The following is a 12565-nucleotide window of genomic DNA, read 5'->3' on the forward strand; positions in this document are numbered from 1 at the left end:
AATATTTTCAATGTAAATTTATTTATTTTATGATGGTTTCAGAACCTTTAGTTTTAGAACATAAATTTTAGATGTTTCTGTTTGTTGTACATTTGAGGATTACATTTTACTGAAATGTGAAATCTTTAACTTAAAACATAACAAGTTTTGATTCTTGTTACGAATATGTTTATTTGCTCAATTTTTTTCTACTACCTAAAATTTTGTAAAACTAAAAACTTTTTTATTTTAAGATAGTTTCAAAATCGTTAGTTTCACAACATCAACATTCGAAGTTTCCGTTTGTTGTATATTTCAGGATTTAATTTAAGTAAAATTTGAAAACTATAACTCTATAAAAAACTCTCTATAAAACATAACAAACTCTTTCTTTCTTGTTGCGTTATTTTTTAGAGTTGTTCATTTTTTGCTCAGTTTCTTGCGAAATTAGAAACTTTTCAGTTATTATAACTTTATTTCATTGATATAACTTTTTATTTATTTTGTAACAAAACACTAATATTTTAATTTATTTTTATTTTAAGATGGTTTTAAAATCTTTAGTTTCAGAGCATCAACTCTAGAAGTTTTTGTTTGTTGTACATTTGAGGGTTTAATTTAACTAAAATTTGAAAACTTTAACTCAAAACAACCAGCTTTCTTGTTACGAATATTTTTATTTGCTTAATTTCTTTTACTATCTAAAATTATGCGAAACTAGAACTTTTTTATTTGAAGATGGTTTTAAAATCTTTAGTTTCAGAACATCAACTTTAGAAGTTTTTATTTGTTGGACATTTCAGCATTTAATTTAACTAAAATTTGAAAACTATAACTCAAAACATAACAAACTTTCATGCTTGTTGGGATTATTTTTTAGAGTTTTTATTTTTTTGCTCAATTCTTCCTATTAGCTAAAATTTTGCAAAATTGATAATTTTTCATGTTCTTTTTTTTTAAATAGACGATAATTTTCAACTTAGATTTCTTTTGAAGTTTCTGTTTGTTGTACATTTGAGRATTTAATTTAACTAAAATTTGAAAATTTTAACTCAAAACATAACATACTTTCATTCTTGTTGCGTTATTTTTTACACTTGTTCATTTTTTGCTCAGTTTCTTGCGAAATTAGAAACTTTTCGTGTAACAAAACACAATTTTTACTTTTTTATTTTAAGATGGTTTCAAAATCTTTAGTTTAGACTTTTAGAGCATCAACTCTAGAAGTTTCTGTTTGTTGTACATTTGAGGATTTAATTTAACTAAAATTTGAAAACTTTAACTCAAAACAACAAACTTTCATTCTTGTTCCGAATATTTTTCTTTCCAACAATTGCAGAAGATTAGATAAAACTTTTTAATGAAATGTTTAAAGTGAAACTGTCTAGGTACTACACAAAAGTTGCGCAGTGTTTTAGCCAATTATTTCTTACTGAAACTTCAAAATGCAAGTTTTAAGCACTTCTTAACTGACTATTCATGTCTCGAATGCGATTTTAACACTTTTTCATTTCCAGGACGTCTTCCAGCTGCACACGCCGGGTGGCGGAGGTTACGGCAGCGACCAGGACGCATTCCAGTACTCGGGGAACACCAGAACTAACGCTTCTCTTGGGACTTTCGTCGAGCGGGGAAGCGTTTTCGAGTACCGTCAAGGCCAAGAAAGCGTGTAAATCCCTCTTGATTTGTTACTCGCGACTGCGGCCGAATCTTAACTAGAGCTTTTTCTCAAACTTTGTTAACCTATTAGAGAGTTTAAATAAATGGTTGCCGAATTTCCTTCTAATTACGTTGCATTTCTCTTCCACTTTTATTGGTTTTTGTTGTAGAAAATCCCCCAGCGACTTCACGTTGTTTTGTTTTTACTCACTCGCTCGACTTTATGAGAATTGTCGTAACTTTTCTTATTTATGACAAACGGATTTCGTGCCATGATTTATTTGCGGGATATATCCACAATTTTTACATTGTGGCAGTTACTAATTTTTGAAGGGGAGACGAGAATTTAGACATATCAATTTATTTAGTCTATGAATAAATTTTTTCAAAACTAACAAAATCAACTCAGTTATAAAATTTGAAAACCATAACTGAAAACATAACAAACTTACGAATATTTTTTGTTGCTCAATTTCTCTTACCTAAAATTTTGCGGAACTAGAAACTCCTCATGTATTTGTTTTTTAAAAAAAGCCTAATATTTTCAGTTTAAATTTTTTATTTTAAAATGGTTTCAAAATCTAGTTTCAGAACGTTAACTTAATTTTGTGAAACCACAAATTTTTCATGTTTATATTTTTTAACAAAAAACTAATATGTTCAACGTATTTTTTGTTTGTTTTAAGATCGTTTCAGAATCTTTAATTTCAGAACATCAACTTTAGGAGTTTTGTTTGTTGTACATTTGAGGATTTAATTTAACTAAAATTTGAAAACTATGACTGAAAACTTTTAATCTTGTTACGAATCTTTTTAATCTGTTCATTTTTGGCTCAAATTCTGCTATTATCTAAAGTTTTGCGAAACCAGAAATTTTTCATGTATTTGTTTTTTTAAAAAGACTAATATTTTTGGTTCAATGTTTTTATTTTAAAATGGTTTAAGAATCTTTCGTTTTAGAACATCAAATTTATAGTTGTTTTTGTTTGTTGTACATTTAAGAATTTAATTTAACTCAAAATATAACAAGCTTTCATTTTTGTTACGAAAATTTTTTAAACTTCTTTCTTCTTTCATTTTTTACTCATATTCTCCTATTACCTAAAATTTTGCGAAACTAGAACCTTTTTTTCACAAAAAACTAATATTTTCAACGTAAATTTCTTTATTTTATAATGGTTTCAAACCTTGATTTTTGTTACGAATATTTTTATTTGCTCAATTTCTTCTGCTACCCAAAATTTTGCGAAACTAGAAACTTTTTTATTTTAAGATGGTTTCAAAATCTTTAGTTTCGAACATCAACTTTAGAAGTTTCTGTTTGTTGTACATTTCTGTATTTAATTTAATATAAAATTTGCAAAACTTTAACTCAAAACATAACACACATTCATTCTTCTTACGATTATTTTTTAGAGTTTTTAATTTTTTGCTCAATTTTTTCTATTACGTAAAAGTTTGCAAAATTAGTAGTTTTCACAATTTCTACAATGTATGGCAGTTACTAATTTTTGAAGGACAGTCGAGAATTATTTAGGGCAGTTTAAAGACATAAATTTATTTAGTCTATGAAAAAAATTTTTCAAAGCTGACGAAATCAACTCAGTTATAAAATTTGAATAAACATAAACTTTTATTCTTGTTACGAATATTTTTTAATTAAATTTTAATTCATTTTTTGCTTAATTTTTGCTATAATCTAAAATTTTGCGTAACTAGAAATTTTTTGTGTATTTGCTTTTTTATAAAAACTAATACAATTTTTAGTTCAATTTTTTTATTTTACAATGGTTTCAGAATCTTTCGTGTTAGAACATCAACTTTAGTTGTTTTTGTTTGTTGTGCATTTAAGAATTTAATTTAACTATAATTTGAAAACTTTAACTCAAAATATAAGCTTTCATTTTTTCTATGAATATTTTTTTAACTTGTTCATTTTTTACTCAAATTTTACTCCTATTACCTAAAATTTTGCGAAACTAGAACCTTTTTATGACGGAGTCTTTATTTTTTTACAAAAAACTAAGATTTTTCAACGTACATTTCTTTATTTTATGATGGTTTCAGAACCTTTAGTTTTAGTACGTCAATTTAAGATGTTTCTGTTTGTTGCACATTTGAGGCTTAAATTTTACTAAAATGTTAAAACTTTAACTCAAAACATAATAAGCTTTGATGCTTGTTACGAACATTTTTATTTGCTCAATTTCTTCCACTACCCAAAATTTTGCGAAACTAGAAACTTGTTTATTTTAAGATGGTTTCAAAATCTTTAGTTTCAGAACTTTATGTTTGTTGTACATTTCAGGAAACAAAATTTGAAAACTATATAACTCAAAACATAAGAAACTTTTATTCTTGTTACGATGATTTTTTAGTTTTTCATTTTTTGCTCAATTTTTCCTATTACCTAAAGTTTTGCAAAATTGGTAATTTTTACAATTTTGAAGGGGAGACGAGAATTATTTAGACAAGTTTAAAGACATATCAATTTATTTAGTCTATGAATAAAATTCATCAAAACTGACAAAATCAACTCAGTTATAAACTTTAACAGGAAAGGCAAGTAAATGATGGAGAGATTTTGAGTAAATTAATTTATACAGAGTGTTTTACAAGGTGTTGAAAATGAACTAGTTTTTTACTTTACAAAAATACAGATTTTTGACTAAAAACGACTAGAAGAGGAAATAAAGTGGAAGACACATAGTTTGTAAAACACTCTGTAGATTGAAAATGAGAACCGAGCTTTTTATGGTCCACCTGAACCAAAAGAACCAAATCACAATAGTTGCACTCGCGGAGGTCCCGCACCCACGGATATCACGTCCCGAAATCGGCGTCGTAAGTCTGCGTGTCGACGTTTCGGTCTTTGTGGAGGGGTTTGTCCGTCGTCCTCAGGAAATGCCGGGGGTGGCGCCGTTTGTACGGCTCCCACTCGGCCTTCGACAACTGTCAGTGCGTGACGATGACGTCGGGGGCCGATTTGGTCGTTTGGACGCTGTAGGGGCGTCGCTTGTCCTCGAACTTGCTGGACCTCTTCGACGCCACTTCGATCTTGGCCTCGGCCTTGAACTTGGCGTCCTTCTTGTAGCCGAAGGTGCTGAACGGCGCCGGCGGCGAGTTGGTATGGACGCTGTGGTTCGGCGTGCTGTTGCCCGAGCTGTAGCCCTGCGTCGTGAAGAGGCTCTCGCGGGTTTGGCACGCGCTGTCGCACATCTCGGGCAGCGGCTCGTTGTCCACCTGGAACACAAACAATGACACAAAATGCAATTTTATGAGACTCAAGAAAACTTCCGATACAAAAAATCTACAAGTCTTTGTGCTTTTTCCGATTTTCAATTTGTAAACTTGTTGAGGAAGTGTTAACACACCTAAAATAATTATTTAATAAACCAAAAGTATGTAAGTATTGTTATAAAAAAAATATTTTATCCGTAAACGTTGTGATCTAACGTCTAAAAGCTCAGTTATGAGAAAAATCTATTTTTAAAATACTCACTTTTTTCAGTCTTGAGATTATTTTATGCATTTTTCGTTTACTACTTTTGAAAGTCATTAGGAGTAAAAGTGATAGTTTATGTGGCAAAGCGGAACGTTTATTTTCCCGAAAGTAGTGAGAAAAAAACTTGTGACATTTAGGCCTAAAAATGACACAAAATGCAATTTTATGAGACTCAAGAAAACTTCCGATACAAAAAATCTACAAGTCTTTGTGCTTTTTCCGATTTTCAATTTGTAAACTTGTTGAGGAAGTGTTAACACACCTAAAATTATTATTTAATAAACCAAAAGTATGTATGTATTGTTATAAAAAAAATATTTTATCCGTAAACGCCGTAAAAGTGACCTTTTTATGACTAAATGAAACAAGTAAAAGTTTTACTTTTCAAGCAAAAAGCTAAAATCTAAACGTTTTTACTTTTATCAGCATTGCACTACTATCTGCGCTAGTCATGCACTATAGTTAAATTCATTTACTTGCTAATTATAGTGTTGCTCTTTACTCTCGAAATGAATTTGTTTGTGGATAAAATAGTTTATGTGGCTCACCTGAATTATTTATAAACGTTTAGCTTCGCCCCATAAACTTTTACTTTTATTTCTAAGAACAAAATATACTATTACTGTACTTTTCTACTGAATGTCGAAATTGTCTTTTTTTCTTTTTTTTTTCAATATTTAGCACCTGAAAAACTATAAAAATCAATATTGACATTTTCGACAATTTTTATATCATCGGCTTGTGTAAGTGATATGTTTTAACATTTTTAAATATGTTTTTTTCTAATTTGCGTTTATAATATGTTTATTAACGTCTCCAGTAGGAGTCGTTTATGGCTATCTATAAAAGCACACTGTAGTTTAATGAATTTAGGGTTATTTAGTTTTTGGATGCCGCTTCTGACTTGTCAGGTAACAAATTTTGCAATGTTGCTTCGGCAATTTCGCGAATTTCGGGCGGAATGCAAACTAAATTCTGTTTCTCATATTTTATTTAATATTATTATGTTGTAACACTAATAACTAATAATTTGTAAATTTTATTTTTAATGACAGACGGTAGAAATGACAGGTGGGCGCCGAATGTTACCAACCGATACCAACTAACACAAAATTCTCTAGGCGACAAAAATATATATTTTTTAATTAAAATAAGAAAAAAGGGGGCGCAAATTAGAAAAAATAGCATAAAATACTCGTTTTATAATGGCATTGGCGCACTCATCCCATAGAACTTGGAATTCGTGCGCCAAATCAACCCTTATAAAACTTGTTCTTTAATATACTATTAAAAAATTAAGAAAAACAACATGAAATATTTCAAAAGGAAAAAATACTTCATAACTACTAGTCATTATTGAACCAAATTTTAAGTTTACAAGAAACCACTAAATAAATAATGAATTGGAGTATAACAATTTTTATTTTTTACACTTTTCTCCAAAACATATTTCAAGATTATTTCATGCATTTTTGGTATTTTGCAGTTTTAAGAAAGTAATAGTGTATTATATTAGACTATACGAGTTGCAAAAGGCAAGAACAAACAATTGCATGAGTGACTTTTTCTAACAAGTGTTTTATACTATTTTTTATTCTGCACTTAAAAAAAAGAAAATTATTAAAAGGGAATTTTGCGACACGTGGCAGTGTTATTCATGAAAGCGTTGGAAAATTCAACTCAAACTGACATTTGTCATTGTGCGTAATCTGGAAATGTCACCGAAAAAAGAATCCTGATTTTTTTAAATGTATTTCTCGATTATTTTATGCATGTTTAGGTTGTCAAAGTCTTAAAAGTACAAAAAACTGTCTTTAAACGAATGAATGGTAAATTCAGATTTTAAATTTGTATGAACTGAATGTAAAGAAAGAACAGTTTTTAAGTTTCCAAATGTGTTTTTTTTGAGCTCAAAAAAACATTTTTTCTCTGATCTAACGTCTAAAATCTCAGTTATGAGAAAAATCAATTTTTAAAATACTCACTTTTTTCAGTCTTGAGATTATTTTATGCATTTTTCGATTATTGCTTTTGAAAGTCATTAGGTGTAAAAGTGATAGTTTATGTGGCAAAACGGAACGTTTATTTTCCCGAAAGTAGTGAGAAAAAAACTTGTGACATTTAGGCCTAAAAATAGTCACTTTTGTGACATTAGCAGAAAAACTGTATTTAAATCGACATTTCAAAAATCAAATATTTTATGAGCTGGAGAACATAAAAATTATTTTTGAATGAAAAATTCTATACTTATTTATTCTCTTTGAATATGTAAATATGAACTGAAATGAAATAAGAAACATATAAATAATCCAATTTTTCAGTATCTACTTATACATATTTTTTAAGCTCTTATTAAATTACAGTTAGGATATTGTTGCGATTTATTAACGTCTAAAAAGCTCAGTTCAACACTTTTTCTCAAATTGTCTTAAAATTGTCTCAAATTGTGTTCAGGCTCACTTTTTTGTAAACTTTAAACTGCTCCATAAAATTAAGAAAGTCGCATTATTTTTACCACAAACAAATTTTATTCTTCTAAACAAAAAAGTAAAAAGATATCTTTATCTTACTTTAAATTGATAATTTTTTTTTAATAATTTATTAATTTAATTATTTATAGCACATTGCCTTAATTTTTGTGGAACAGTATATTTGAAAAATTAACTTCTTAAATTACAACACCGGAATTCCAGAATTTATCACAGTTTGAAAATTGAGTTTTAAGAGAAAAACATCCGTTTTTTATGAGTATTTTATTAGTTGCAGAACATGCATTTTCGTTAAACGTCAAAGAAGTGGCATATTGTGTTAAAGATTCACTTTTACTCCAGTGGCATTAAAAAACTTTTATTCCTAAGAGTAAAAGTGRCGTTTATACGTATAATCAAAAAAATCCTCGTTTTAAACAAATTTATACTTTAATCGCATTCGAGTAATTTGTGAACAAAATTCAATTTTAATGACAAAACATGGTAAAAATATTGAAAAAACAAAATGTTTGAAAGCCAAGTTATTTAATTTGCTTTTTGTTTTGTTTGTATTGATACATGACTAATACTTAATTAATAAATTTAGCAATACGGCTTATTTTTTAATAATAAATAAACAGAAATAAAAAATTAATTAATTTGCTTGGTCTGTAGTTGCCGGGCTGCCATTAAATACCACAGACATCTCAAAAAAAACACGCTTTTTTTTCATAATCTATTGATTCTTTTTAAATACGAGTATGTGTGATTTGATTGAAATAAACATAAAATTTGATTTTTGAACTTCTACGATTACGATTTTCTTACGACGAAATGTCTAAAAACCTCAATTTTGTAAATAGTATATCATGTCATTTGGAGTAAATGTTATAGTTTATGTGGCGAAGCTGAACGTTTATTTTGTACACAGGGTGATTCTTTCAGGGCCTACATTAGAAATTTTTTAACTTCTAATGCACATAGGAATTTGAAATTCTGTACACAACCCAAATCGACCAGTCTAAGTTCAATTAAATTATTTTCAAAATGGAACTACGCGAAATTGTCGCCAATTTTGAAATTTTAAATGGTAACCACTTATTTTTATTGCATTTTTGAATTCTCCTTTTCAAACTGAGTAAAATATACATAGTTGTTACTACTATCTGTCATAGTGTTTGATATATGTCAATTTTTTGAACCCTTTGCGATAAGTGATGAATATTTTTTTTGCATTTGATAACCGAAGATTCGAGGAGTTTTCTAAAATTTTCAAAATTGTCAACTGTCAAATTGTAAGGCTAGTATGATTTTTTGAAAATGATGTCCTATACCCATCTCTTACAGTTTTTGAAATAATCACGAAAAACATGTTTTTTATTTTCATAGTTAATCAACTTCTCGTAGTTCCGGAAGTTCAGCTATTATAATAATTTATATATTATATATATTATATTTAATAATTAAAATAATTTAGCTGAACTGAGATTTGGGTTGTGTACAAAATTTCAAATTTCTATCTGCATTAGAAGTTAGAAAGTTTCTAAAATAGGCCCTAAAATAATAACCCTGTACAGGGTGCTGCATTTTGGATGTCCGAATAAGGAATCTCCGAAACTAAGAGGTTTAGCCAAAAACGAGTATAACATTCTGGGGCTCATTTTTTGAGAAAATAATATTGATTAAAACCGCATCTCGCTAACGTCTTTTGTTTTCGACTTATAGACAAAAATTAACATTTTAGCGAAATCTAAAAAAATTCACATCTTCGTTATTATAGAAGATAGAGATTTGAAATAAAGACGTTATACAGGCACTTTTTTACGTAGAATTTAATAATGTAGTTAACAATTTTTTTCAGTTGTTTGTTTAGACGTAATAAAATAAACTTGTATTTTTTTAAATGGGAATCATAGATGGCTATGTCATTTTTAAAAAGCTTGTTTTTCTCTTATCTAAAAAATATATATTTGTAACAAATTATTATAATACATTTTTAGCAAAAAATTATCTTTGATTTTTGTTCGCAGTTGGCCATGAAAAAATGTTGCATCTTCAACTAAAAGGATTTAAACTAAATTATATTCAACCAGTGTCACTAATGAAAGAGTTTTCTAAGTACTAAGTGATGAAAAAGATGCAAAATAAATTGTAAATCAACTTATTGGCGACTAATAACATTTCTTCTTTGTTTTTAAACAAGCTAACATTACCATTGCAACTTCTAGTGATACATAGAGTGTTGTAAAAAAAGCCGCTTTAATTCTTCAATAAAATATTATATATAATAATTCAATAATATTATATAATTTTATATGACACAAAAATGACGATATGGCTATTCAAATACCCAAATTCCGTCTAAGTGGAACGTTTTCCTACCTCCATTAGATCATCAAAAAAATGTTTTTTGTAATTGTGTTGACTGTTGACACATTTGTTTTTCCAATTTTTTGATTTTTTAGAAATATGTAATAATTTTGTTCTGAGGCGCTCAGATATTTGTTCAATGCTTCTACCGTATTGTATCTTTTAAATCTTTATAATTTTATCTATTTTTTCATCTATTTTACAGTTCACAAAACTCTTATTGATTATTATTTACACATTTGGAGTGAAATAGTTTTTCCATGGCCAACTGTTATCACACAAAATATGTATTTCACTTTTTAAGTATAGTTATAAAAAAATATTTTGTTACAAATATATATTTTTTAGATCAGAAAAAAATAAGCTTTTCAAAATTGCCATAGCCGCCTATGATTTCCATTTAAAAAAATACAAGTTTATCTCATTACGGCTAAACTAACACTTGAAAAGAATTGTTAACTACATTATTAAATTCCTCGTAAAAAAGTGCCTGTATAATGTCTTTTTTTCAAATCCGTATCTTCTATAATAACGAAGATATAATTTTTAAAACTTAATTTTTTTTAAAACAAAAGACGATAGCGGGATGCGGTTTTAACCAATATTATTTTCTCAAAAAATGAGCCCCAGAATGTATCACTCGTTTTTGGCTAAACCTCTTAGTTTCGGAGATTCCCTATTCGGACATCCAAAATGCAGCACCCTGTACAATATATATTTTTTGTAATAATATATTATATACATATTGTAATAACTCAGCTGAGAAAAATAAAATTTTTACTCTATGTCGGAAAGTAAAACTTTTACTTGTGACATTTAGTCATAAAAGTGGTCACTTTTATGACGTTTGCGGATAAAAGCAATAGTTTGTTTTGACATTTTTTTCAAACTGTCTCAAAAGTATTTTATTCAATGTCGTTAATAAATTGACTGCGTGCTGCAACTCCGGGATTCCGGAATTTAAGTTGTTTGCAAATTGCCAAAAATTTCGATTTTCGAAGCAACATAGCTAGTAAAACCACTTGCCGTGTATATGTTGGTGTGATAAGCATCGCCGTTGGGCGGACTCATGCTGCGCTCGTTGCGTACGAGGATGGGCAAAAGCTCGCCTCCGGGTACGTAGCAGGGGGTGGTGGCGGCGTTGGCCGCGTCAAAGTGGCCCGAATTCATCGAGGGCGAGCTGTTGGAACGCGACCTGGATACCGATTTGGCCAGTTTCTTTTCCGACGGCTCTTGTTTGTCCAACTCGTTGAGTTGCTGCTCCCTGCTTTGACGAATGTACTCCTGCGAATGCAAACAAGGGTGGCCGCTTGATTAAACTACTCTAATCAAGATGCGCAGCTGAAAAAAGCACACTGAAACATTGTGCCGACTTCAGACACCTAATTATGGTTACGGGCCAAAGTTATGTATTCCATTTCAGCTTCCCGGCAATTTATGTACAGGCACGTCCTGAATAAATGATCATTTTATGAGCAATTTATCTCACTGGAACGCTTATATTTATCTTGGATCCGGGTACTTCACTCATGGCCCAAGAAAACTTTTGTATTTATTTTAATRCAATGTCTGTTTATGTCAGTCAGARAAAACCTATTTTACAGCMCAACAACTACCCAAAGATAAAATCTGAGACCTCGTTTAAGGTARATATCAGCTGTCAAACAATCAATAAGGGCTCGAAGGCAGTTAGCAATATTTCATAAGCTGACACGCCATCTAGAGCAGAGGTGTGGGTATCGTCTTCGTTCAGAACAAATAGTTTTCTGGAAGCACACCGTTCAATCGACGCCGTGTAACAAATGGTGATCTGAGAATCTCATAGAGGCGTATTTGGTACATTATTTCAGTCTGGCTGAAAAGACAAATTCTCCATTGTGCGATAAATTTTAAATTCAGAGACGATTTACGCCTGAAAACTGGAAACATGTAGTGTATTTTTCCCCAACATCAAAATTTTCACAGTAATAAGTGTCATGCAAGTGGAAAGTTATTAAATTTGCTGAAACTGCAACGAGTGTAATTTTAACGAGCTTACCGCCAGGTAATTTGGAAAATGTAGCGTTTTCAGAGAACAAAACTAGGAAATGTGAAGGAATATTGGGCAATAAATGATAAAAAAATTATGAAAGATGACATTAAAAACATTTTATGCCATAACTTTCAGCCAGAATATTTCAAACAATGTTTCGAATTTTTCAGTTGAAAACTATCTTTCATTGTGGCTAGCTAATATAAATTAAATTAAATTAAATAATGCAGACAAATATTTTACAAAATTCAAATTTATATGTAATTGAAAACCAATTTATTCTACTGTACTAACATAATTGTTTTTCAATATTTCCACAAATAAAACACGTGAAATGAAATACAAACAAAAAATTAAATAAATCTAGCAACTACAAAAACTGTTGTACTATGCAAATTAATTTTTCTTTTATTTGGCAAAAATTTGTTAGATACTTTTATAATGCTTTGATTTTTTCAATACATTAGCTAAAAAGATATTGATTTAAGAAGAGCAGTTTTTACAGGGAGTTTTTGTTATTTCCTGAATTTGAAAAATGCTCGATTCATGCTA

At 29.3% G+C, this 12565-nt stretch overlaps 2 protein-coding genes across 5 annotated transcripts in view; one reads left to right on the forward strand and one right to left on the reverse strand.

Moving 5' to 3' along the window:
- The window catches only part of LOC123011880 (5-oxoprolinase), a 36075-nt gene extending 34310 nt beyond the window's left edge, over positions 1-1765 (forward strand). Inside the window, exon 11 of the mRNA XM_044409584.1 lies at positions 1497-1765. Within this exon, the coding sequence (XP_044265519.1) occupies positions 1497-1652 (156 nt within the window). The 3' untranslated portion in view covers positions 1653-1765. The remainder of the gene's footprint in view (positions 1-1496) is intronic.
- Positions 1766-4119: 2354 nt separating this feature from the next.
- The window catches only part of LOC123011473 (neuropilin and tolloid-like protein 2), a 149934-nt gene continuing 141488 nt past the window's right edge, over positions 4120-12565 (reverse strand). For all 4 annotated transcript variants that reach the window (XM_044408917.1, XM_044408918.1, XM_044408916.1 and 1 more), the window contains 2 exons: positions 11008-11265; positions 4120-4881 (listed from right to left, as the gene is read on the reverse strand). In XM_044408917.1, the coding sequence (XP_044264852.1) occupies positions 4594-4881; positions 11008-11265 (546 nt within the window). In that variant the 3' untranslated portion in view covers positions 4120-4593. The remainder of the gene's footprint in view (positions 4882-11007; positions 11266-12565) is intronic.

The sequence above is a fragment of the Tribolium madens genome, unplaced genomic scaffold, assembly GCF_015345945.1.
Source record: "Tribolium madens isolate multiple individuals breed KSU strain unplaced genomic scaffold, Tmad_KSU_1.1 Scaffold_91;HRSCAF=231;Tcas5.2_LG7, whole genome shotgun sequence".
Lineage (NCBI taxonomy): Eukaryota > Metazoa > Arthropoda > Insecta > Coleoptera > Tenebrionidae > Tribolium > Tribolium madens.